The sequence below is a fragment of the Chelonoidis abingdonii genome, chromosome 5, assembly GCF_003597395.2.
Source record: "Chelonoidis abingdonii isolate Lonesome George chromosome 5, CheloAbing_2.0, whole genome shotgun sequence".
Taxonomy (NCBI): Eukaryota; Metazoa; Chordata; order Testudines; family Testudinidae; genus Chelonoidis; species Chelonoidis abingdonii.
In genome coordinates, this window is record NC_133773.1 from 101,280,808 (window position 1) to 101,307,874 (window position 27,067).

A 27,067-nucleotide genomic window follows, 5' to 3' on the forward strand; every position below is an offset into this window, starting at 1 on the left:
ATCAAGGAAGCGCTCTCTGACAAAAACTGATATCCTTGTGCCATCTGGATGGCAGGTCTAGTTTTATTATTTGCTTTACAGTAGCCATTGCTGAGGCCCCAACCATGACTAGCTTAGTTAGAATCTAAACTCTAGCTGACAGGGGCCACCATTTTGGGGTTACATCCAGTGCCTAACATAATGCAACCCTGAACTCTGGGTCAGAGGTCTTTACATGCTACCGTAATACAAATAATAAATATTTATAATCCAGACTCCGCTGTGCTAGGTGCTATACAAATACATAATAAAAGATATGCAGACAATTAATCTGTCTGTTTGCTCACAGTGTGAAAATCCAACTCTCACATTATGCCCAACACAGAAATTAAGATTATCTTGTTTATTTCAGAGATAAAACTCCTCAAGGATGGTGGCATGGTCTCTCAGTGGAGGGTCCCAGCCTTTGGAAACTGTTCCAGGTAGTGGTTTGCCCAAGCCAGAGTTTGTTTAGCTTCAGAGCAGGATGCATGCATTTTAGCTTGTTCTAAAGAAGTCAAGTTTTAGACATCAAACGGAGGGACTGTCTACACACAGTATTTGTACCACTATATTGGTTTAAAAATAGATACAGTTAAAATAGTACAACCTCCCCCCTCATGTGGGCCCAGTCATACAGTTGATATAACAGTCCTTACATCAATATAGCTTATTTCTGTAAATTCAGCTATATTGATATAAACACCTTTATACTGGATAATTGCATCCACACTTTTAACTATGTTGGTTTCTAAACAGATATACCGTTATACTGTTACAAAAATGGTGTGCATATCAACATTTAGTATCCCATAAATGGGTTAAATTTTCTCAATAGCACATGATGTGGATTAGATGAACAATTCCTACTACTGCGAACAGGCATTCTGTGTCTAATCTGTAGCACACAGTAATGAAAGTATGTCACTAACACTTTTGTATTCAAGTATCACGATAGCCAATAAAAAATAAACAAGGTATCAAAAGTTAGAACAATGAAGAAAATAAATAATAGTGTTTACTTTAAGACACTTGCTATTTCAGACATTTTATAAACAAATATGATCACTTACCAGTTGTCTCCACATGATGCAGCTTTGTTTAGTGATTGTGATATTGCAATGCTGGTTAGGTTATCCTTATGATTGCGAGCTTGAAAAATCTCTTGACCAATCTCACGAATGTGTGTAGAAATAACAACAAAGCAGCCACGTGAGAAGCCAATCATGATGTAGCCATCACCATACCTATAGCAAAACCAACATTTAAAGAGAGAGAGAGAGATGGCTGGGCAGCCTGACTGCATAGAAAGTAACGCAATACGAGAAAAAAATCCTGAGCAGGATGAAAGTCCGATTGTGGAGGAAAGAAATGCATTGAGTCTTCCTACAGCAGATATAAAAATACTTGTTGGTGGGAGCTGTGTCTAGATCTCCTCTCCTCATCGAGGTCCTCACCATAGGAAAACAGCAGACAGGAGGCTCCCGGGAGCAGCTTGGCTAGGGGTGGCTCCAAGGCAGGGAAGGGGGGTGGGGAAGGAGCAGCAGTGGATGCAGACAATAACAGAGCAGAGCAGAGCAGCAGGGGGGGAGGAGGGGCACCCCTGGGCCGTTGCCCAGCCCACTCAACCCTAAGGCCAGCCCTGCTGGGTCTGGTGCTAGTCAATATTTTCATTAATACTTGGATAATGGAATGGAGAGTATGTTTGCAAAATCTGCAGATGACACCAAGCAGGGAGGGGCTGCTAGCGCTTGGAGGACAGGATTAGATTTCAAAATGAACTTGACAAATTGGAGAATCTGTCTGAAATTAACAAGATGAAATTCGGTAAAGATAAGTGCAAAGTACTGCACTTAGGAAGGAAAAATCAAATGGACAACTACAAAAGGGGATAATTGGCTAGGCAGTAGGATCTAGGGGTTAGAGTGGATCACAAATAGAATATGAATCAACAGACACACAGATAAATCCAATATGTTGGGGAAGTGTCAACATGGCTTTTGTAAAAGGAAATCATGCCTCATCAATCTACAAAAATTTTTGGAGGTGTTAACAAGCATGTGGACAAGGGTGATCCAGCTGATATAGAGCTGTGGTTCTCAAACTTTTGTACTGGTGAGCTCTTTCACAGAGAAAGCCTCTGAGTCTGACCCCTCCTTATAAATTAAAAACACTTTTTATATATTTAACACCATTATAAATGCTGGAGGCAAAGCAGGGTTTGGGGTGGAGGCTGACAGCTCATGACCCCCCACGTAAGAATCTTTTGATCCCCTCAGGGGTCTCAAACCCCATTTAAGAACCCCTGATATTAAGTACTTGGACTTTCAAAAAGCTTTTGACAATCAAAAGCTCTAAGCAAACTAAGGGTCATGGAATAAGAAGGAAGGTCCTTTTGTGGATCAGTAACTGGCTGAAAAATAGGAAACGCAGAATAGGAATAAATGGTCAGTTTTCAGAGATGTAAAAGAAGGGGTCCCCTAAGAATCCATACTGGGACCTGTGCTGTTCAACTTTTTCATTAATGATCTGGAAAAGGAGGTAAACAGTGAGGTGGAAAAGTTTGCAGATGCTACAAAATTATTCAAAATAGTTAAGTCCAAAGCTGACTGTGAAGAGACACAAAAGGATCTTACTAACCTGGGTGACTGGGCAACAAAATGGCAGATGAAAATTTTATGTTGATGCACAATGGAAAAAATAATCCCAAACATACAAAATGACGGGATCTACACTAGCTATTACCACTCAAGAAAGAGATCATGGAGTCATTGCAGATAGTTCCTTGAAAACTGCCGCTCAATAATGCGGCAGCAGTCAAAAAAGCTAACAGAATGTTAGGAACTTTAGGAGAGGGATAGATAATAAAACAGAAAATATCAAGATACCACTGCATAAGTTCCTGGTCCGCCCACACCTTGAATATTGAACACAGTTCTGGTCGCCCCATCTCAAGAAAGATGTATCAGAATTGGAAAAGGAACAGAGAATGGCAACAAAAATTATTAAGAGTATGGAACAGCTTTCATATGAGAAAAGATTAAAAAGAATGGGACTCTTCATCTTAGAAAAGAGATGAGTAAGGAGGGAATATGATAGAGATCTATAAAATCATGAATAAGGAAGTGTAATTTAACCCTTCACAGAACACAAGAACTAGGGGTCACTATGAAATTAATAGGCAGCAAGTTTAAAATAAACATAAGAAAGTACTTCTTCACACAATGCACAGTCATCCTGTGGAACTTATTACCATGGAATGTTTGAAGGTATAACTTGGTTCAAAAAAGAATTTGATAAGTTTATGGAGGATAGGTTCAACAATGGCTATTAGTCAAGATGGTCAGAGATGCGACCCCGTGATCTGGGTGTCCCTAACCACCATCTGCAGGAAGCTGGAACTGGATCACTTGAAATTGCCATGTTCTGTTTACTCCTTCTGAAGCATCTGGCATTGGCCACTGTCAGAAGACAGGATACTGGGCTAAATGGACCAGGGGTCTGACCCAGTATATTATATTCTTAATATGATACAATTGCAAAAAAGGCTAATATCATTCAGGGTGTATTAACAGGGGTGTTGTATGTAAGACATCGGAGGTAAACTGTCCCACTCTACACTGGTGAGGTCTCAGCTGGAGTACTATGTCCAGTTTTAGGTGACAAACTTAAAGAAAGATGTGGACAAATTGGAGATAGTCCAGAGGAGAGGAACAAAAATGATAGTCTAAACCTGACTATGAGGAAAAGTTTTAAAAGACAGGGCATATTTAGCTTTGAGAAAACAAAACTAAGGGGGGGACCTGATAGCATTCTTCAAATATCTCAAGGGTTGTTATAAAAAGGATGGTGATCAATTGTTCTCCATGTCCAGTGAAGGTAGGATAAGTAGTAATGGGCTTAATCTGCAGCAAGGGTGATTTAGGTTAGATATTAGGAAAAACTTTCTCTAACTATAAGGATTATAGGCTTCCAAGGGAGGCTGTGAAATCTTCATCATTCAAGGTTTTTAAGAACAGATTAACATTAACAGCCCCACATTTCCATGATTCGGTGTCCCTGCCTCAGCCTCCTCACCATGCCAGGGCATTCTTTGGGCTGTCCAGAGTGCTTGGGGCCTTCTGGGCTCCAAAAAGTGAGCAGGACCTGCATGCCCTATGAGGCTGCTACATGCTGGTGATCTTGCTCTCTCTTGCCTTATGCTGCATCTTCCTATCTACTCACTGTTTCTATGTGTTCTCTTAAACTCCTCCTGGTCACCTGGGTGCCTTTGTTCTGCTCCCGGTAAGTTTCTATTGCTGCTCCTACAAGGGTAAACTAAACTGGATTCATTCCCAGGTATTTGCATCTGAACAGGGTCATTGAGTCCTAAGCAATTACCCCATTGTGCCTGTCTGGTGTGTACCTGCTACCTGACAGCAATGGTTGATCCACATATATACAGGCATTTTTACATACATATAGCAGTTTTTCTAATATAACTTCATATCAACTAGAATTCATAAGTTGTACAGACAGAGCCCCAATTAATCAAAAATGGAAAACCATAAATGGTCATCAAAATAAGAGAAACTCTTTACTGAAAGGCTGCATACAAGCAGGTTACTCACTCAGAGAGCTGTTGAAGGGATTTTATTGGTGTGTCAACACAGCAATCAAACACCTGCAGTTGGCCTGCATCAGCTGAGCTGGGGCTGAGTTGTGGGGGAAGTCCCAGACCCTTGGCTCCAGTCAGAGCCTGAAGGTCTAATTTTACAGCTTCACTGTCTGAGTCCTGTGAGCTCAAGTCAGCTGATGCGGGCCAGCCATGAGTGTGTATATTTTTGTAAATAAAACAGATTATACAAAGAATCTACCCTGACTCTGTGTCACCAACTTCTCCTCCAAACAGAAACCACTCACTAATTTCAGCAATCATACCATTACTAAGTGTGGGACTACATCTCTACTGTTTCATTTTGACATTAGTGCTTTTTAAACAACAGAATTTTCTGTGAAGCGGACTGTAAATTGTAGATTCCTTTAGTCCAGTGGTGACCAAACTTTTCCTGTTGTGCCCCCCCTTATCAGTAATGGAATCTGTCCATGCCCCGCCTCCATTCCCGCAGTTGGCTTTTCGGCTGAAGGCGGAGTTGAGGGCAGAACTGGGGACGAGGAAGGAACTGAGGCTATAGGCGGAGCTGGCCTGGGGGCAGAGCAGGGGACATAGAGGAGCGGCAGCTGGGGCCAGAGCAGACCTGCAGCTGGAACTGGGATTGGGGTGGAGCTGGGCTGGGAACGAAGTAGTGGTGCTCCATCCCTGTCCCCTGTGGGAACTGGCCCAGGCCCCACCATGCACTCCCTGAACTTTCCTCCATGGCCCCCTAGAGGGGCATGCCCCACAGTTTGTGGATCACTGCTTTAGCTTGAAAGGAATATTATATTAAAAAGACTACTATATAAACCCAAAAATCCTCATGTGACAGTGGGATAAATACCAGAAATGAAAATAAGTTAGAAAGATAAAAACCTCAGCTTTTTCTTGGAATATTAAGAAGTTAGTGCTTACTCACCATCTATAGGTTACAATGTTGCCATAGCGCTGCTGGAATTCTAGATCAATTGGGTTATCAGGATCATTCAAATTAAAAAGAAACAATGTTTTCTTGCCAACCACCACGCTTACCTGCCAATTGACAAAGTGAAACACACACCCAGTGAGAATGCCATTTTAGAATAAAAACACTACTGTTTGTCCTAAAAGACAAAGCTTTTATCCTTCAGAATTCAGTTCAAGGTCTAGTTCCATTGGTCAAGTTATAACATAAAATCAAAGGATATTGTGTTTTTTGGGATGCAGAGAATTGTCATCGGCAGACTGCAAGGAAACTGTATCACAGCTCTGGTGGCTAATGTTAGTCAATGATATAAATAAAGCTTCTAAACAGATAACATTTCTAAATATCAAAAATATTTAATAATGTAATAAAATTTCCTTAAAAGCAAGTAATTTTAAAATGAGTTCCTTAAAAATTACGAAGATGTACAATTTAATATCTATCTAGATAAATGCTTCTTATCTGAGGACAACCACAAAGATGATGGATTTTGTCTCTGGGGAAAGAAAGGTTCAGTTTTCAATGCTCTCATTTTGCATTCTCTGGTGACCAAATAAATAGCATTCCTATCAGACAAAGTAGAAGCTAGCTCAATGCAGGGTAACACAGGGAAGGGAGGAAATCATCAGAAAACAGAGGCTTATTACTATAACACCCATAACAAGAAAACAAGGAAGAACTTGTTTTATGTCTCATGCTTTGTGTTTGCTTGGATTGACAAGAATATTAAACAAAAAGGCTATTTTCTATCTTAATTTAGACCATTCTCTGTTCGCCCTCAGCCTAAAAGTGAAGTATTATTCATGCTAATGCCTATTTTAGGAGTATTAAAATACCAATAAACCCCCTTCCCCCCTAACCCTGTTTCTTAACATATTTGGGGGGGAAACCAAGACCCAGTGCAAACCCAAAAAACTGTAATAGCTGATAACAAGAGATTTGAGTTTCCCCAAAGTCTGAGTGTGTGTGAATCCAAAGATTTGGCCTCAGACCATCTCTATTCATAACCTCTTAAAGCATTTCGTTCTTAAATGTCAGTACCACTAGTCGTAAAAGTTAAAGGTCTGAAATGTCTAAGAATTACTATTATTTTAAGCTCTTCTAAAGATACCACAGCAACTTTACCTTAGTTTGTTGTATAGTTTATTTTAATCAAATTAATTCTTCCTTTTCAGATAACGCCATCTGAACCTTTTAAGTAATACTGTATGCTAATGTGACAGAGACAGGTAGGGCATTATGTTTACATTCAGAACATCATCTGAGATGCGCTGAATGGTGTTGTGCATGGGTTTCATACAGTCTGCTTACTGTGCTTTCCTTGGTTGATATTCTTTCATCAGTCTTCATCACTGAGAACTGCATATCACTGGGATCTGATCTCACTGAAGTCTGTGAGAAGGAAGTCCAGATTCAGATATTATTTATTTATGTAGCACAGTGTGCCAAGCACTGCACAGATAAGGTAAGAGGACACTTTTCCTATCTAGAATATTTTGGGTGTTGATGCAACACAAATAAAGAAATATTACAACAATTCCACTATTCTCCCTTTATTCACAACGCCAACATCCTTTCTTCATTAACAACAGAAACAGAAAGAAAGGAAGAAAATACCAGTTTTGATCATGTTAGGCTTGAATTGCCAGGGAATATCCAGGTTTAGATGTCTAAAAGGCAGTTAGAGATGCAACTCTAAATAGAGATGAACAGACAGACCTTTATGTTGTTTTGTAGACTGGGTAGTAACTGAAGTGGCGTGACTAACTGAGGTCATGCAGCAAAAGAACGTAGTGGGAAAAGAAGACAGGGCCAACAATAGAGGATTTAAAGACAAAAGTGGATGAGATGAAACAAGCAGCCCAAAAGGAGACTGATGTTGTATTTATATAGCTTTGCTCCTATATGAATTCCAAAGCCATTTACTACATACAAAATACAGCCAAAACATAGATTCATTTGAACTCTCCCCAGACTAGGGTCCAGCTAAAGAAAAAACAGGTACTTATCTGTACTGTAACCACGGTTCTTTGAGATGAAGATGCAGCCATATATTCCACTCAGGTGTACACATGCGCATTGCACTGAAGTCTGAGAACTTTGCCTAGCAGTGCCCATCGGACTCCTCCTAGCCACTCCCATAGCTATTTAAGGGCAGCACCACCCCGACTCCTCCTTAGTTCCTTCACACTGAGTATCAACATTTGAGACTCTAATGCATAGGGGACAGAAAGTGGGTTGTGGAATACACATCTGCACTCACATCTCAAAGCGCAACAGTTACAGTACAGAGAGATAACTGTTTTTCATCTTCGAGTGGTTGCAGATGTATATTCCATTCAGGTGACTCACAAGCAGTGACTGAAGGAGGTACGGCTTGGGGTTGGGCTCTAGTTAAACAGCAACTTGACGACTGCCTTTTCGAAGTGGCATCTGACTGAGACGCAGTCAAAACAGCATAATGTCTTGTACACACAGAAGACCAGATAGCAGCACTGACAATGTACAGAAACATTACTGAGAACAACAGAAGCTGCTTGGGCCCTCGTTGAATGAGTCACCAGTGTCTCTGGAGGAGCACTTGAGCTACTCCATATGTTGTTGTAAAGCAGAAAGCAATCCATCTGGAAATCATCCATGTGGAAACTAAATGAGCTCCTTCATCTGATTCCCATAGGAGACAAAAAACTGAGGTGATAAAATTCTTTAATCCCTTCCAGATAAAATGTCAAGCAATGTCTCATATCCAATGTATAAAGGTGCTGTTCATCTGTATTTGAGAGTGGCTTAGAAAGAATACAGGTAAGTATATTGTTTGATGAAGGTAAAACAGTGAAACCATCTTAGATAAAAATCTTGGATGCAGCTGCAGAGTCAGTTTGTCTTTGAAAAATTGCATACATGGAGGCTCTGCCATCAAGACCTGCAGTTCACTTGCTCTCCTGGCGGCAAAAGAAAGGCCATCTTTTGGCAAAGAAGCGACAGAGAACAGGTTGCTATGGGCTCAAACGGAGATCCTATGAGGGCAGCCAATACTATACTAAGGTCCGACTAAGGTGGAAAGAAATTGACATTTCCTCCACTACCATGAAGTTTGAGAAAATTGACTTCCCTCGGATCGGCGGATAGAACACCAAGATTGCCACTAAATGGACCCTCAACAAGCTGAGACACAGACCAGAGAATGAAGATGTAACAGGCAATGCAAAAACGTCCTGAATACAGGCTTGCCTCGGCTGAATTCCCCAGGCTAGTGACCAAACCAAAAAAAAACCATTTCCACTTGGCCAAATAGGCAGCCCTAGAGGATGGTTTTTTACTACTAAGCAGAAGTTGCTGAAGTGCTTCTGCACATTGTCTTTCTTCCTCATCTAATCATGAGGTGCAGACTGCTCAGCACCAGATTTTGAATTTGACTGTGGTGTCGAATCAGTAGGTCACAACAGAGGAGAAAAGAACTTGGAGGTCAAATAGGTAGGTTGAGAAGGTCAGACAGCCAAAATTGTCTTCGCCAAACTGGCGCAATGAGGATCAATTTGGCTTGATCCAACTTCGGTTTGAGAACAACCTGTGGAATGAATGGGATTGTGGTGGAAAACATACCTCAACACTGATCACCAATTCAGATAGGTGTCTGTTAATGAGACCAGACTGAGACCTGTTAGAAAGCAAAATTGACAGCACTTCTTGTCTTTTGTTGCAAAGCAACCAATAGTCAGAATGTCCCATTCTCTGAAGATGGACCTTGGCAAACTACTCTTCAGACATCATTTGTGATTCTGGGAGAAATTTTTGCTGAGGTGACTGGCCAAGTGATTCTGAGCACCCGGAACGCAAGCAGCCACGGGAGTGATGTTTTCCCTGATGCAAAATTGCCAAAACTTTATTGCCTCCTGACAAAGCTGGCTGCAGCAGGCTCTTTAGGGCTGTAATCAGGGTGGGGCAAGAAGGGCAATTGCCTAGGGCGCAAAGCCAGGGGGGCATTGATCTCCCTCACCCCACCCCAACAGAGGCCTGGGTGGGGAGCAGAGGGAGTGGTATGGAGATGTTTCTTCTGCTGACAGTGCCCTTGCAACTGGACGCCACCTCCTTGGTCTTAGTGCAGTTCAGTTTTCCATTCTACACAAGCAGGGTGCCTTATGTGGCAGGGGAGGCAGGTCCAGGGGGACGAGAGGTGGAGGATATGAGGTAAGAGGCAGTGGGGAAGGAAGAGAATGGGATAAGGTGGGGAAAGAGAAGAGAATAAGGGAATGGGGGGAAGCAGGAGCCGCAAGTGCAGCATCCCCTCGGCGGCAGCAGCAGCTGGGGCTCCCCCATTAATCCAGCCCATCCCCCTCACAGCATTGGCAGCCTGTCATAAGTAGATAGGTAAGGGTTAATTTTCTTTTACCTGAGAAGTGTGAACAAAGGGAACCAAACACCTGACCAGAGGACCAATCAGAAAACTGGATTTTTTAAAAAGTCAGGGGCGGGAATTGGGGACTCGGGGTCTTTTGTTTCTCCCGGCTATGGATTGAAACAGCTTTTCTGCTAACTCCAATCTTCTTTCTAATATTCTACTATCAAGTGTGAGTACAAAGGAAACCAAGCAATAGGCTGTTATGTGCTTTGGTTTGTATTTACATGGGTGTAATTGCTGGACTGGTTTAAATTGGCTATTTTTTGAATCAGACTGTGTATTCCTAATTCTTATAAGCAAGAGCCTGTAATTGACATCTTAATGCAGTGGGTTATATTTTTCTGTATTTTCTTTCTTTTTATATAAAGTTTCTTTTTAAAACCTGGTTGAGGTTTTTGGTTTTTCTCTGGTGAGGCTACAGGAAAGGGGGGTGGAAAATCTCTTTATGTTAGCTTTACTAGGTTTGAATGCATCGCCTCAGGGGGAGGGTGATTTCCCTCTTTGTTTTGCCTTCAAGGAGTTAAGTACTGCATCGCCCAGGCTCACCCAGGGAGGGAAGCTGGGGAGCAGATAACGAGGAGACAAGGGGGAGGAGCTTGTTTTCCCATTTCAGATAGGGAGACCCAGGGGTTCTGGGTCTTGGGGGTCCCCCAGGGAAAGGTTGGGGTGACTCGGGGTGACCAGGAGTCCTAAAATCCTGGTTGGTGGCAGCGAGATCAGAGCCAAGCTGGGTATAAGCTTCGGAGAGTTTTAAGTAAGCACCCAGATTTTTGGACGCTAAGGTCCAGATTTTGGGACAGAGGTTTTATCACACAGCCCACCTACAGTGGGTACCCCTGCTGCAGGTACCCCTTCCTGCACCTTCCAAATACCCACTCTCGCTCCTCCTTTCCCTCCCCCCGGCAGTGTCCTCTATTTGGAAACTTGAAATAGGGTAATCCTAGAACAGAGGTCTTCAATCTGTGGACCAGCCCCCCAAGGAGTGGGAAGGGAGTGACGCCCTGCGCAGCTTCTGGCCCTGCACCAAGGGTCCTGGCTGCCAGGCCTACACCCCAGCTGCTGGCCCTGCACCCAGGGATTGGCACCAAGGGTCACAGCTGCCTGCCCCATGCTCCACACCCAGCTGTGGCTGCAGGCCTCAGCCCCCAGCTGAGGGTCCACACCTGCCCCCCTGCTCCACTCCTGGCTCTGCACCAAGGGTCCCGGCTGCCAGTCCCGCACCCCAGCTGCTGGCTCTGCACCCAGGGGTCGGCACCAAGGGTCCCGGCTGCCTGCCCCATTCTCCACACCCAGTTGTGGCTGCAGGCCTCAGCCCCCAGCTGAGGGTCCACTCCTGTCCCCAGCTGTGGCCCAAGCCTTGGCCTGCTTACCCCTGCAAATATGATTGCTTGCCCCGGGCGCTAAAATGCTTAGCTCTTGATCTAAGGGGGCTCTGGGGCTCTTGATCTGTTCCCGAAAGGCCTGGTATGCATTGTAAATGACTCAAAGCTCCAGGATGTTGATATGAAGAGTAGCTTCCTGATCTGGCCACAAACCTTGAACTTTCAATGACCCCAGATAAATTCTCCAACCTCCTGTGAAGGAATTGGTAACTATGGTTCTGATTGGTGGAGGGTAGGCAAAGGGAACACCTTTGCAAACATTTATTGGATGGTCTAGTGGACTGATCAAATGAATGACAATTCAGGAGATATACCACTTTAATTAGCCCTGAGGAGGATGAAGGTACAATCTTGCATTCTGCAACATGTAATTGCCAATCTCAAGCATACATGGATTGTACATGAACAGTAACAGTGGAGGGGAAAAACACAGGAGGCAAATTGGTTGGAATTATTTATTAGGAAGAAACGCTCTCCGAGTCTAGTGAGACCCCAGTGAACTTAATTTTTTGTATTGGTATTAACCATGACTGTTCAAAATCAGACCAGATGACTGAATTGGATGTAATAGTGGACTTGATCTCTAGACTTGCCCTTCACTAACCAACTGTTTGGGTAAAGACAGACAAGAATTCCTCTTTTCTGAGATATGCTACTGCATTTGGTAAATATGCATGAAGCCAGGGACAGGCCAAAGGGGAGCACTGACAATGCTGACCTGCTGCTACAAATCTCAGAAATTTCCTGTGGCTTGGGGAAATCGCCATATGGATCATAGAATATCAGGGTTGGAAGGGACCTCAGGAGGTCATCTAGTCCAACTCTCTGCTCAAAGCAAGACCAATCCCCCAGACAGACTTTTGCCCCAAATCCTTAAATGGCCCCCTCAAGGATAGAACTCACAACCCTGGGTTTAGCAGGCCAATGCTCAAATCATTGAGCTATCCCTTCACTCAAAAACCTAGGCAGGGCAAATCTTGCCATTAAAGAGACCTTTTGCAAGGGCTTATCCGAGAAGTAAGTGTCCTGAAGATCAAGAGCAGCAAATTAGTAGGTAGAAAGGAAAGCCTGCAGAGGGCAGAGTAGGAAGAAGCCCAGTGAAATGGTAGCAAGGGTTGAGATGATGCAACTCTTGATTGCTGATTGTAGGGTCCCTGGGTTGGAACCCAGTGGACAGGCCCCGGTTCCCCTACTAGCCACTGGGAAAGTGACATAGTTTTGATTAGTAAGACTGCCTAAAAGGGAACCTGGATCAGATACAACCACAAGGGAGCACCCCAGCAGTGAGTAGACCCCATGACATATAGCTGGTGCCATAATCCTGGAAGAAGTGTCTGCCATGTTCAGTGATGACTGCAATGACATCTTGCCTACTAGATGCCCTTCCACAATGAGTGTCTTGAACTCTTACTTGGAGGATTCTGGCAATTTATCAGTAAATTTGGACATAGCCTCCTGTGATAAATGAAGAGGGTGGGGGATACCTCCCTTTTATAGACACCCAGCCAGCCAGTTAGCTATAAAATTCATCTTAGTAGCTGTTCTCTATTTGCTTTACTTGTAAAGGGTTAACAAGCACACCTATAAAGGGAAAGGAGTGGGCACCTGACCAAAAGAGCCAGTGGGAGGGCTAGAACTTTTTAAAATGGGGAAAAAAACTTCTCTTTGTCTGTCTGTGGTGTTCTCCGGGAAACAAGGAGCAGTTATGGTATGAGAAGCTTTAAGACAGGTATGATCAAAAATCATCAGATCATACCTAGAATTACATATTTGGAACTCCCAAATGTGTAAGTAAATTAGAAATATTTAGAAAGACATGATTAGGTTTATTTCTTGGCTTGTGGACTCCTCTGTGCTAACCCCAGATGCTTTTGTTTTGCTTTAAGCTGAACCTCAAGAGAGCTATCTTTATGCTTAATTTTTGTAATTGTTTCCTTTAAGCCTAAATTCCAAATGTATTTCCATTCTTTTTGTTTTTAATAATTTTTACCTTTTTTAAGAATAGGATTGGATTTTTGTGTCCCTATGAGGTTTGTACATATGTTGTTTAATCAGCTGGTGGCAACAGCTGATTTCCTTTGTTTTTTCCTCAGGGGTGCGTGTGTGCGTGTGTGTTGTGAGTGAAAAAAAAGGGCTTCAGAGTATCCTACAGGAAGGAATTTCCAAGTGTTTCTTCTTGGGTTCTCAAAAGGGGTGGGAGTTTTCACTTCGTTGGTGGCAGCATCAACCCATCCAAGGTCAGAGAGAAGTTGGGACCTTGGGAATTTAATATCAGCCTGGAGTAGCCAGTATTAATTTGAAAAATTCTTGCAGGCCCCCACCTTCTGCACTCAAACTGCCAGAGTGGGGAATCAGCCTTGACACCTCCCAATTTACAAAGTCATATTTAGATAATACTGCCTGCTGATTTGAAATGCACATTTGTAACAATGAGGTTGAACAAATTTTTCTTTCCATCAAATTTAACCACTCAGACTCTTAGGCCCAGTCTACACTAAAGAGTTAGGTCAACCCACTACATTGCTCAAGGGTCTGAAAAATCCACACCACTGAGCAACGTGGTTAAGTCAACCTAACCCCCAGTGTAGACAGCGCTAAGTCAATGGAAGAATGCTTCCATTGACATAGGTACTGCCTCTAGTGGATGTGGATAACCTATGTTGATGGGAGAATCCCTTCTGTTGGCGTAGACTGTCTCTACACTGAAGCACTAAACTCGGGCAGCTGCAGCATGCCGCTATAGCATTTCAAGGGTAGACAAGCCCAAAGTCTTTACGCATGGCTTTATCTCTCTCCTCAGATAGTCTCTCATTTGCCACTATTACAATAATAGTTTGGGGCTGGATGTGAAAAAGAAGCACTCAAAACCCCACATAGATACATAATACTAACTACAGCAAAGCATACTGACAAAAGGTAAAGAAACTGGGGTATGACACAAAGTCTTTGAGTTCCAGAAGTGGTTCATTTATTGGCTGGAGCTGAAGACTGGAGAATGTCCACCAATTTGATGTACTTGAGCAAACTCAGCCTCAAGCTATTTGCCTCAGGAGATTTTCAAAGGATTTAAAATTCTCAGGCACAAAAGAGGAGAAATCCAGCACTGTGGAGTCATCAGGTAAGGAGGAAGAGGAATAGAGCAGAGCCAATGGGGCTCTCCTGCAGCAACACTTGTGCCTGTAACAATGGTTCATGCTGAACCAGTTTAGAAGGAGCAACCTTGGTCTGTGTCTGCAATGTAGGTGGCTCAAGAGGGGACACTACCGAGGGGATTGGCGATCTTGCCCTGGACTGAGCCAAAGATAAGGACCTTGCAGACTGAGGAACATCCAAAGGATTCCAAGGAGGCCATTCAGGATAAGGATACAGCACTGGTGGCCAGTATGAACTGGACCAGGAGCCTCTGTCCTTACTGCAGAACCAGTGCTGATCCCTGTACAAATGATAATCCCGGAGGAATCAAAAACTTTCAGGAATGGTGGAAAATAGTGCCAATAATGGTGACAATTCTGCAAGGGTACAGAAGAAGACACTGTAGCTGAATGTTCCTGTATTAATAAAGAATCAGGAACTAGAGAAGCATAGCAAGTCCAGCACTACCTGACACATCAATGATGTGGAAACAGTTGGTGCCAACACCGATGTCGTTGATATCAGACTCAATGGATGCCCATTGATGGCACTGGAGTCGACGGTATGGTGTCCAACTGATCTTGACTCAGTACCAGTGAGTGAGTAGATGGCACAGCTCTATTCAGTCTGCAGAGGTTCCCAGTACCTACATTCTCTTTTTGAGCAACTTACAGATGGTGCACTTTTCTTTATTGTGCCCTTTCCCAAGGCACAATAAACATGAAGTGTGGGGTCACTATTAGAGACAGCCATCCCATGCGTCAGGCTGTGTTTAAAACCTGATGAGGGCATCACACCAGGCTAAATCCTACTTAACTAACTAAATCCTAAGGGCACTACTATAACTAACTACATACACAAAATCATAGGAAAGCATTGTGACAGAAAACATGATATTTGATACCACACAGAATTCTCCAACTCAAGCTGCAAGCAGTGAAAAGGACCTGAGGGAGGTCAGGGCAGTGCTGCACTTAAATAGCTATGGGAGGGGCTATGAAAGGCCAAAGGGAGCGAGTACCAGCCCAAAAGGGAGTGCTAAAAAAAGTTCTCCAGATTCAGTACAGTGGGCTTGTGCACACCTGGGAGGAATGTCTGCAACCATTTGAAGAAATAAGATTTCAGTCTGCTCTTAAAAAAGTATTCAATGAACCACTCTTTCTACTATATGAAATTAAGTGAATTCTATAAATGTTGTGCATGTCCAGAAAATGCCTTTGCTCACAAGGATTCTAATTTACATAAGAAAACACTTAGAACTCTGATCAGAGGGAAGAAGGGAATCAGCATCTCAAAAGGGGTAACAAAGGCCTACCTTACACTTGAGGAGCAAGATCTTCATCCTTACTCCAGTCACTTTACAAGGAGTAAAAGGGCTGGAGCATCCTAAAGGTAGCCTAAAAGCCCTGTATCTGGCCATGGAAGAATTCCCCTGGTACAGACACTGTAGAAGACAGCCATAAGGCTCCTTTCCAAGGACCCCCGTGCAAGCCCTGGCATCGAGTATAAACCGGGGCAGAGGTGGTGAGCAGCATTTCAGGGGCAGGCTCATAACATGCAGCACTGCAGAGTCTGCAGACAGTAGGGGAACCCAAAGAGGCTGCTATAACTTAGACAGGCCCCAAAGTATGCTGACGTTTTGCTCCAGCCCTGGGAGTAGTCCAGGATTGGGAGAGTGCAATGATGACTTATAGCCACTTTAGCATCCACTCCAACTGGGCCGAGTCCAGTGTTGTAACTCTCAGAGATCAGCACAGAATCTTGCCTCAGGATCATAAACTAAGTATAACAGTTAGATAAAGATGCTGATATTATTACCTGTCTTACAGTATCTCCTTCCTGATTGCTAATAGTTATCATTTTGTCTTCACTACCTAGTGCCAGCAGATTTTCAGTATTCCAGCAACCACAAGTGATCCGCTTGGTGTGTTTACCTGAAAACCAGATATATATCTAATTTATACGTATAAAAAAAACATACAAAATTAGAGATGGAAATGTGGCCTCTAATTCATAACCCAGGCTATGCAGGTTTGAGCCCTACAATACATACATTTTAAAAAACATTAAAAAATTAAAGGAAAGATTAATGTAATTCAAGTATGTACATTTTTAGAAAATAATTAGGGTATGAAACAAAAAACTGACATGGTGAATATTCAAGAAAGCATGATAGTCAGTGGAAAATATTTGTTATCAAAGTTTGTTTTTTGTTAAAAAAAAAAAAAAAAAAAAAGTCCCCAAGAGTGAAGCCTTTGTATCTTTATGGAACCTTAAGGAACTTCTCATCTTCCCACTTGATTTGCATCAAACGTCTCAAGCCGTTTACAGCAGCCACCATTTTCCTGCCTAAATGGAACTCTGAAGTTTATTGATGTTTCTCCTCAAATATACCATAGGAAAGATAGTTTATCAACATGAAAAATTCCACAGCCAATTTTCTGGTCTGTGGAGCAAGGGAGACAATTTAACCCAAGTTTCCCACATGGCATTAGAGAACTTTGCCACTAGGTCATCACAGAGGAGTTTTACAAAGTATTCTATAAGAAACCATTCTAGTAAGAATAATAAATCAGAAGTAGCCATTTGAGGAAGGGTACATTTTGGAGTTACAGTTATAGATTATATTTTTACACTGAACATAAAGGAATCTTAACACCATGAGTAAAATGTTGCTCTCAGTTAGAAACATACAAACCCAATGAATTCAGTATAGTACATACCAAGGACAGGAATTTTGCGAGAAGTCTGTCGGTTATAAATAAGCAAGTTTCCCTTAGTTGTTCCAACTGCAAGTAAGGCTCCAACTTTGGACCAAAGCAAGAAAGACATTGGGTCTCTGAAATATTAAAATACACAATAAAATCATCTTATATGGCATATCAGTGAGATTCTCTTTTAAACTTAAAAAAACAAACACATTGTTTACTACAATTATTTGTTTTGTATTTACACAGTGTTGTGTAAACCCAAGCTAAATTTTTTAATTAATTTGCTTAAGGTGAGTTTGCCACTTTCAGGCCAGGTCTACACTGCGACTTTAAATCGGTTTAATGGCCGATATACCGATTTAACGCTGTACCCGTTCACACGACGTCGCCATTAATATCGAGTTAAACGGCTCCTTAAATCGATTTCGGAACTCCTCCCAGACGAGAGGAGTAGCGCTAAATTCGAAAGTTGAATAACTTTTTCGGGTAGGGTTCGTGTGGACGGAAATCCGACATTATTGGCCTCCTAGAGTATCCCACAGTGCGACCACTGACCGCTCTGGTCCACAATCCGAACTTGGATGCGGAGTGCCAGTAAACAGGAAAAGCCCCGAGACCTTTAGAGTGACATTTCCTGCTTTCACGTGTCCAGCTCTGGTCAGCAACGGGTGGCGATGCAGTCAAATGCAAAAGTAGCTCCTGCATTGAACCTTATGGGAGATACTAGATCTGATCGCTGTATGGTGAGACAAAATCTGTTTTATCAGAGCTCCGTTAAAGAACAGGAAATGCCAAAGCGTTTGAAAAATAAACTCCAGGATACACAGCGGTGCGTGACAACCGTAACGGGAAGCCAGAGACTCAAACGGATGCTCATGAGAGGGAGGGGTAATGAGGACTACAGCTACCAGTCTCCACAGCAGTCTCTGAAAACTATTGCATTCTTGCTGCGCCCATGTCTGTAGCTAATACATGGTATCTTGCGTGGTTCACGGAACACTCGTCAGTCTCTTCCCCCCCAGCACGTGAAAGAGAAAGTAAAATAAATAATTTCTTGAGTACTGTAAATGTCACCCTCTTCTGGACTGAATGCTGCCGGCAAAGATATAGCGTATTATACAACGGTCAGGATACAGTTTGTATCTCAGGGTCCATGATTGCTGTGCTATGGCGTTTGCTCAATGCACTCCGGGAAAAAGGCGCCAAAGGGTTTTCTTGCCTTCACAAAGGGAGGGGTGGAGCTGTACCCAGCACCACCAGGGCAATGTTTTCTGCCCCATCAGGCACTGTGCTCTTCAACCCGGAAGTGGAACATGGGATGCTGAGGAACAGCTACCCACAGTGCACCGCTCCTGAAATCGATGGTAGCTTTGGACCATGGACGCAAACAATCGATTTCGTGATCCCACTGTGGATGCGCTAAACCGATTTTATTAGATTGTTTTGTAATATCGGTTTAAGCTAATTCGAAATAATCGTGCAGTGTAGATGTACCCTCAGACTTGCTTAAGCATTCACTAAATAGCAATGAACTGGGGGTGGGGGCGGGGAGCTGGTTTGTTTAAACATTTAGATGCGTACAAATGCTAAAAGTGGGCATCTATCCATAAGCTCTAAGCCTCCTTGATATACTTTCAAATATATCAGAGATAATCAAGTTAACAGCAAATTTCTAAGAAATGTTTAAAAAGATGGTGCTTTTCTGAATTTTTTTGTATTTTAACGGTGTAGGTGGGACTGATCACATGACTGTATTCACATGGTAGATCACAGTGTTTTGATTGCCAAACTATTCAATATAGTAAGAAAGCTTAGCAGAAGCTATTTTTGCTTTGAGTTTCAGATAGAGGAAGGCTGTGTTTTGTGTGATTTTTGAAGAGTTAATACAAAAAGCTAATATTTTAATTGAATTTAGTAAAAAGATAATATTATTTCAATCTCTCTGCAGCCTAACCTGTCTGCCAAGCCTGAGTCCTGATATTTCTGTTGCATTTATATTGTTGTATGCAATTAGGTATGGCTTCCTTATTGATACAGTCTCCCTCATGTAATTGGATTTTAGAATTGATGTATGTAAATGCCCTTGAAGGACATTTTGTCTGTTTTATTATTAGTTTAAAAAGTAGTAAACATGAAGAGTATAATAAATGTTAATAGAAGCAGAAGTACTAAAGAAATAGATCAGGGGTCGGCAACCTTTCAGAAGTGGTGTGCTGAGTATTTATTTACTGTAATTTAAGGTTTTGCATGCCTGTAATACATTTTAATGTTTTTAGAAGGTCTCTTTCTATAAGTCTATAATATAGAGCTAAACTATTGTTGTATGTAAAGTAAATAAGGTTTTTAAAATGTTTAACAAGTGTCATTTAAAATTAAATTAAAATGCTGAGCCCCCTAAACAGTGGCGAGGACCAGGGCAGTGTGAGTGCCTCTAAAAATCAGCTTGTGTACCACCTTCGGCACGCGTATCTCAGGTTGCCTACCCCTGGAATAGATATTTGTGTAACAGGGGCTGCTCGTATCCCAGCTACATAGACTGGATGGACGTAAAGTAACAGCGAGCAAAATAAGACGCATTCAGAGTCTCTGACTGTTAATCAGGATCAAGTTTTCTCTTCACATGACTTATCAGAAATATTTTTTTTGTTGCTGATGAATGACTTTGGGGGCAGGGACTTTATTATCGTATGTGCTTCAAAAGTACCTAGCACAGGGGTTGGCAACCTACAGCATGCGTGCCAAAGGTGGCACACGAGCTGATTTTTGATGGCACGCGGTGCGGGTTTAGCTGCGCAGCCTGCAGCCACTCTGGGGTTTCGGCCGCCGGCCCCTTGCCAGCCAGGGTCCTGCCACCAGTCCCACTCAGCACCCACTGCTGGCCTGGGGGAAGGAACCCCAGACTGGCAGCGGGCTGAGACCCCCAAATGTCAGGAGCCAGCAGCCGACACCCCAGAGTGGTGGCGGGCTGAGCCGCTCAGCCCACTGCCACTCTGGGGTTCCTGCTGCTGGCCCCTTGCCAACCGGGGTCCCACTCAGCACCCACTGCTGGCCTGGGGGAAGGAACTCCAGGCTGGCAGTGGGCTGAGACCCCGGCTGACAGGAGCCGGCGGCCGAAACCCCAGAGTGGGGCGGGCTAAGCGCTGCTCTGGGGTTCCCACTACTGGCCCCTTGCTAGCCGGGGTCCCACCGCCGGTCCCACTCAGAGCCCAATGGTGGCCTGGGCTGAGATCCTGGCTGGCAGGAGCCGGCAGCTGAAACCCCAGAGTGGGGGCAGGCGGAGACGCTCAGCCCAACGCCAAAAGCCCAGAGCTGGGTGGGCTGACCCACTCAGCCCGCCGCCGCTCTAGGATTCTGGCTGCTGGCCCCTTGCCAGCCGGAGACACTGCCGCAGCCCCACTCACCTTGCTTCTGGTTGGAGTTCCAGTGTAGGCCCCCTGCCAGACAGGGTACAGGCCTCCGGCCCTGCTCAGCCCTACCAGCTGCCAGCTCCACTCACCTCAGCTGCCAATCTGAGGTTCCAGCCGGTTAACAACTGATCACTCAGAAGCCTATGTACAGCTTAAAGTGTCCAAATACATGCCACCAGACACTGGAAAACTCAGCAAGGAAAAGCAAGGCCAAGGATCACACTAAACTAATAAGATCTGCATTTTAATTTAATTTTAAATAAAGCTTCTGAAACATTTTGAAAACCTTGTTTACTTTATATAGAACACTAGTTTGGTTATATATTATAGACTTATAGAGACACCTTCTAAAAAACGTTAAAATGTATTACCCGCACGTGAAGTCTTAAATTAGAGTGTATACATGAAGACTTAGCACATCACTGCTGAAAGGTAGCTGACCCCTGACCTAGCACACTGTGGATGCTACTGCTATGTAACTAATAATAGATGGAGACGTTCTCAGGATTTAGGCACTCTTAACATTCTTTTAAAAACACAAATCATACCATAAAAAAATATCCAGCTGCAAACTCCATCACATACCAACAATGACCAGCTAATCTTTACAGCAACAATTTTAGATATTACCCTTCAGCAACACCTTACCCATAAAAGTTGTATTGAAAGATCTTTGCACTATACCTGAAGGTCAAGAGATACATCCTTTTTAGAACACAGGTGTGGGAAATGAGTTCCAAAGTTGAGGAATCCTTACGGAAAGTGCCTTCCCAGCAGCAACCTCTGTTTTAAATTGAATGGATTCCAGATCAAGTGTTTCTATTGATCCCAATTTTGGCAGTAGCACACGCCATGGGGAAAAGAGGTACTCTCTCAAGTAGACTGGTCAAGGCCATTTAGGGCAGAAATGCTCTACCTTGAAACCTGCAAATAGCCAATTAAGGCTACAAAACACCAGTGGAATGTCCTTGTGGCAACATACCTCACTTAAGAAGCAGGCTGCTGCATTCTATATTAGTTTCAGCTTCCAAATGGGCTTAGGATGTAGCACCAAGAAGGGCATACTGTACTAGTATGATTCTTGACATGCGTTTTACATTTTACAAGAAGAATTTTTCTTACCTCATGCCACTGTCCACCTGGCTTGTTTTGTTTGTGTTGGCATCCCACAGATAAATGGTACTACATTTGTCAGCAATTATGGCTAAGGTGTCCCCATCTTTATCCCAGTCCATAGCAACACAGTTGCTTTAGAAACAGAGAGAAAGAAGAAAATAAATTTTACTAGGGATTTTAAAAGTTTATGAGGGTCCAAACCAGACAAAATTATACAGTCAAAATAAAGCCCCTGACCCAGCCCCTCCCCTCCTAAGAAACCTGAGACAGGATGAGACATTCAAGTTACGTAAACCTGAATCTCTAGACAGAAGTTGAACCCCAGCTCTAATCTCACCCAAGACTATGACTCTTTCCTATTACTTGTGCCTCCAAAGGGGGCTTCAGAGCCCTGATTCCTTGCTGGGCCCCAGGGCTAGAGGGCCCCTTCCAACATACTCTGGATCTTTAAGGGACATCAAGCTGTCACCCAACCTTATAGTTTTTTTGGAGGCCACCTGATGTGGACAGCTCCCTCCTAGTTCTCAGAAGGGTATTAAGTTTGGGACAGAAGTCCACATCGAAGCAGGAAAATGCTTTAGTTGCTGTTCCCACAAAGAGCACAGGGGCAGACATAACCCATGATCTCTAGCATAGGAGAAATAGGACTAAGGAAGGAACATATATATTAAGAATTATAAACAACTCTGCTTATGCACTGGGTATATTTTCCTGTTGCACTAGCGCAGCGAAGGGTTGGGCACCAAAGGCTCTTATTAGAACTGGAAGAGGCAATGGATCATAATGAAAAAATCCTCAAAGACTGTGCAGAAGAAAGAGACCTCTTGGAGTAATTTCTGAAATTAAAAACCCTTGGCTGGCCTGTGCCAGCCGACTCTGGCTAAGGGGCTGTTTAACTGTGGTGCAGACATTCATGCTCAGGCTGGAGTTTTGGCTGTAGGAACCTGTGAAGCGGGAAGGCTCCAGAGCTCAGGCTGCAGCCCAAACCCGAATGTGTTCACTGCAATAAAACAGCCACACAGCCAGAGCCCTGAGAGCCAACATCAGCTGGCACAGGCCTAACTGCAGCATCTAACTGCAATGTAGACACACCTTATAGTCCCAGGGAGGGCAGAGTGAGCCACTCCGTTCAGGAGCCCAACTACATCCGTGAAGACAACAAAAGGACAGATTCTGGCACACCAGGTGTTTGTATAAATGTTAGCAGCCCTGGCACATGCATCAAGGTAGATTTGTGTGAATACAACAAAACCTGAACCAGCCTTGATATTGGACGGAGTCTGGGTATTATATTAAACATTTGCACATCTCTAATCAAAAGGCAAGCAACTCATAATGTATAGCAGGCATCTGGTTACTTGTTCTAGACTCCATCTGCTAGTATGGGGAAAGAACTTACTGTTTGGCTGCCAGAGGGACATTTGTCAATTAAATATGTAAAAACCACAGTGTCTAATCTTTGCAAAAACATGCAGAACACAGCTTTTGTTGTCATGAATGCGTCAATATCTCTGGTTTTTAATTGTCTGAAAAATTGTCTTTTACACTCTTCTATCGTGGACTTTATCTCTCAACCATTGTTCTTTGGTAAAAATGTACAGTATGCAAAAATAGTATTTAAAGCTGTAGCAAGTGCATTGAGTGAAAAAACAAGAGGTTTGACTGCCTGAGAAGTCAAAATAAAATTTTATAAAAATGATTTGTTTTGAAGCCTAAGATCTAATGTGAATTGTGCTTTTGCTCTGCATTCTGGGTAAGTACATGTATAGCTTCCAGTAAAACAGGAGGTGGCTTCTTGAGAAGCTACCAGCTTTCTCTTCTTGCTCACGTAGTAGCTCCTCATAGCAAGCACTTTATGTATACCAGGCTGCAGGCTAAATCAGCAATCCATCAAATTCAACCTTTTATCTTCTGTTCTCCCACTTGCCTGAATTTAGCATGATAGTAAATGTGGCCTCCTGCAAGAAACTTCAATGGACGTCTCAATCCCCAGCCACAGCAGCATGCAGCATTCTGGTGAGCAGGAGGAATAAATGGGAAGGGAAGACACTAGCGGCAGTGTAACCAGGGGACACAGCACTTGACTGGGACTCTGGAGATCTGGATTCTATTCCCAGCTCTGTCACTGGCCTATTCGGAGACCTTGGGCAAGTCACCTTCTCTCTCTGTGCCTCAGCTTCTCTATCTGTAAAGTGGGGATAGTGACACTTACCTCCTTTGAGATCTACAATGAAAACCGCTGAATAAGAGCTGGGAGTTATTATTATTATTATTTGACAAGAGTGCAGAAAAATACAAGAAAGCAAAAAAGAAAAATAGTATATAAGAACAAAGACAAACGGACAAGAGAAATGAAAAATATAATTGAAGAGATGGCACTTATGACATCTTCTGGTCAAACAGAAGAAACTTGGGATTCTGAACTCAGTTCTCAAGAGAGGGGAAGTCCCAGACAGAGTTAGAAGGCAACAGACAGAGTGATCACAGCACCGTTTGGACTGAGCGGGGGTTCTTTCAGGTAACTGTCCTTGCTTTTGTTTGAACTCTCTATGACAGAAGTGGAGATGCTCTGTAATCATTTCTGAATACTGTAAATTGACATGGTTATCGGGATGTTTACTTATTAATATGTTGATTTAGTTTAACAGGGCAGATGTCAGGAAAAACAAGCTGATAGGGAAACAATGGCTCAATATAAGACCCTCTTCAGTAAACACTTATGGGTTGTTAAGAGACAATACCTGTACTATTAGCTTTGAAGATTCTACTTCCTGGCTCCAGCCAACTTACATAACTAGTTTTGACAAGCAGGGCCAAGGCCTGGGAACCAAAAGATCAAAAGGCCTATGGAGCTTATAAAGGACCATTCTCAAGAGTGAAAGGAGAACTGTTGGGGAGTTGTTCAGGGGAACCAGGCACACAGGAACTGCTGTGGTGTCTGAAAAAAAGGCAGGCTGCCTAGAAATACCTCAGGGGATGGTAAGCCTTTAGGTTGGACAGACATGCATCAGATTATTTGTTGTTTTTTCCTCTAAATTGCTCCCGCTGCAAAAAAACCCAATACTTTTGTTTTAAGGAGGTATTCTGGTCACAGACTCCCAAAGAGAAGAAGCAGAGTCAGACTTACACAGTTGACACTCATAGTACTGTAGCCCAGCGTCTGGTGTAAGAGTGGGAGAACTGTGGAATTCTACCCTGGAATAGGTGGAGGTCTGAAACCTGAGAAGAGATACTCTGAGAGACCAGAAAAAGGAATGTATATCTAGACCTGTAACTGTGACACCTATACTCAATCTGGTTGTTATTCTTGGCGGAAAAAACTGTAGTCTGGTTTAAGGGCAGCAACTAATTGCCCTGGTTGAAACTGCTGTTATTTAACTGCTTCTATAGCAATCAGTCAGATTGTAAATTAGGTTCAAGTTTAATATTAAAAAGACACTCAGATTTAGGTTATGTCTACACTGCATTTTCATCAGTAAAACTTTTGTCGTTCAGGAGTGTGAAAAAAAAAACACCTCCTTGACCAACAAAAGTTTTACTGATGAAAAGCGCCCATTGTGGACAATGCTTTGTTGGCGTGAGACACGCCTCGCCCATAACCCTCATTGAGGGTGGGTTTATTTTGTCGGCAGGAAAGCTTTCTCCTGTCAACAAAGAGCGCCTACATTGTGTGCCTTACAGCAGCAAGGCTTTAGCGGCACAGCTATGCTGCTGTAAGCGATGCAGGGTAGACATAGGCCTAGAGTTAGCCTTGAGGTAGTTGTAATATGAGGTTCTTTGAAACCAGACTTCAGGAGACTGAGCTAATCATCAATAAGGCTATGATTTAGTCACGGAGGTCGTGGAAGGGTGTGAGAACTCCCAAGCTCCCAGGCAGTGGCAGGGGAACCCCTGAGCTCGGGCTGACATGGGAGCCGGGGCACCCCACAGCTCTCAGTCCCCATGGGCAGCAGGGAACCCCCAGAGCTGCAGCGGCAGGGGTACCCCTCAGCTCCTAGCTGCTGCAGGCAGCTCTTAGCCCCTGCCCAGATGCCCCCCTTCAGGCCTGTCGAGATCCACAGATCCCTATTTTGTCTTGATATTTTTAGTAAGAATCACGGACAGGTCACAGTTTCTGTGAATTCTTCCTTGGGCCAGCTATGGGTTTTTCTTTGCAGTGTAGACATCATCTGGGGACTCTCAGGGTGACTGAGCACAAGGAAGCTTGGACTGAATAGTAGTCAGTTATAAAGGGAAAGAAAGCTTTAAATTTAACTGTCATCACCTGGCAGCCTGAGGAATTAAAATCTGAATAATAATAAAACCTTTTCCTTGAATAATTAACAGACCATAACAAAGCTAACTCTGATTAGAAATGAATTTAAAAAACTCAGTCTAGCTATGAAGGTAAATCGGAAGCAAACTAGCCAGGGAGGGCACTAACCAATTTGTTGCAGAGTGCAAAATGTATGAATGACTATTTGCTCTGTAGCCAAGTGGCGTACAAACATAGCCATGAGCTGCTTGTATTGGGTATCAGAGCCTGTGTACAGCATCCTGAGGACAGAGCTGTTGAGCTGGAAGAGCAGAGACAGATGGAATTGTTTAGAGACACTGCATATAGGGACACTGGAGTAGGCTCACCTCAGAACTGACTTCCCCATTCGTGCAACTGAGGAAGCCAGACTCTTGGTGGAAGGGACACCAAGGTGAAATGGAGGAACGTAATCCTTTAGATGGGACTCTCCTTCCAACTGAAATAGTGGAGACTGACAGCTCCTCATGTACTGAGGAGGTCATTCCAGGGGACTGAATTACAATGGAGAGAGAAAAGATACCTCTCTACTGCAGGAAAAAAAACAACAACAGAAAAAAAAAACCACCACCACCACCAAATGTAGCAGCAAGTCTCAGAGCTCAGGTCAACTTGGGCTTGCACTATGGTGCTAAAAATTGCACTGTAGATGTTCCCACTTGGCCTGAACCCTGGGCTCTGAAACCTGGGAAGGGGAAGAGAGTCTCAGAGTCAGGGCTTCAGGCTGAGCGGGAATGCACACGCTGCTATTTTTAGCCCTGTAGCACAAATCTGAGTCAGCTGACACAGGCGCAGACTGCTGCCACAGAAGTTATTTTGCAGTGTAGACATACCTAAAGACTGATTGTGGGTGACAGGAGATTGATTATGAGAAATGTAGACAGTTGGTGACCATCAGAACAGCCTGGTGACTTCACTACCAGGTGTAAAGGTGGCAAACATGAGATATCTAACCAAACTACAGGTGAGCACTGGGGAAGAGCCTGTGGTTGTGGTATGTATTGGTATTAA

General features: G+C 43.4%; 1 protein-coding gene across 3 annotated transcripts in view; it reads right to left on the reverse strand.

The window, feature by feature from the left end:
• WDR19 (WD repeat domain 19) overlaps nucleotides 1–27,067 on the reverse strand; it is a 126,144-nt gene that overhangs the window by 87,954 nt on the left and 11,123 nt on the right. For all 3 annotated transcript variants that reach the window (XR_004375114.2, XM_032790709.2, XM_032790700.2), the window contains exons 4-9: nucleotides 21,769–21,894; nucleotides 17,252–17,367; nucleotides 16,347–16,462; nucleotides 6,927–7,007; nucleotides 5,571–5,683; nucleotides 1,092–1,265 (exon numbers count right to left, since the gene is read on the reverse strand). Coding sequence is in view for 2 of the 3 variants with exons in the window: in XM_032790709.2 (XP_032646600.1) it covers nucleotides 1,092–1,265; nucleotides 5,571–5,683; nucleotides 6,927–7,007; nucleotides 16,347–16,462; nucleotides 17,252–17,367; nucleotides 21,769–21,894 (726 nt within the window). In the remaining variant the exon portion in view is untranslated. The remainder of the gene's footprint in view (nucleotides 1–1,091; nucleotides 1,266–5,570; nucleotides 5,684–6,926; nucleotides 7,008–16,346; nucleotides 16,463–17,251; nucleotides 17,368–21,768; nucleotides 21,895–27,067) is intronic.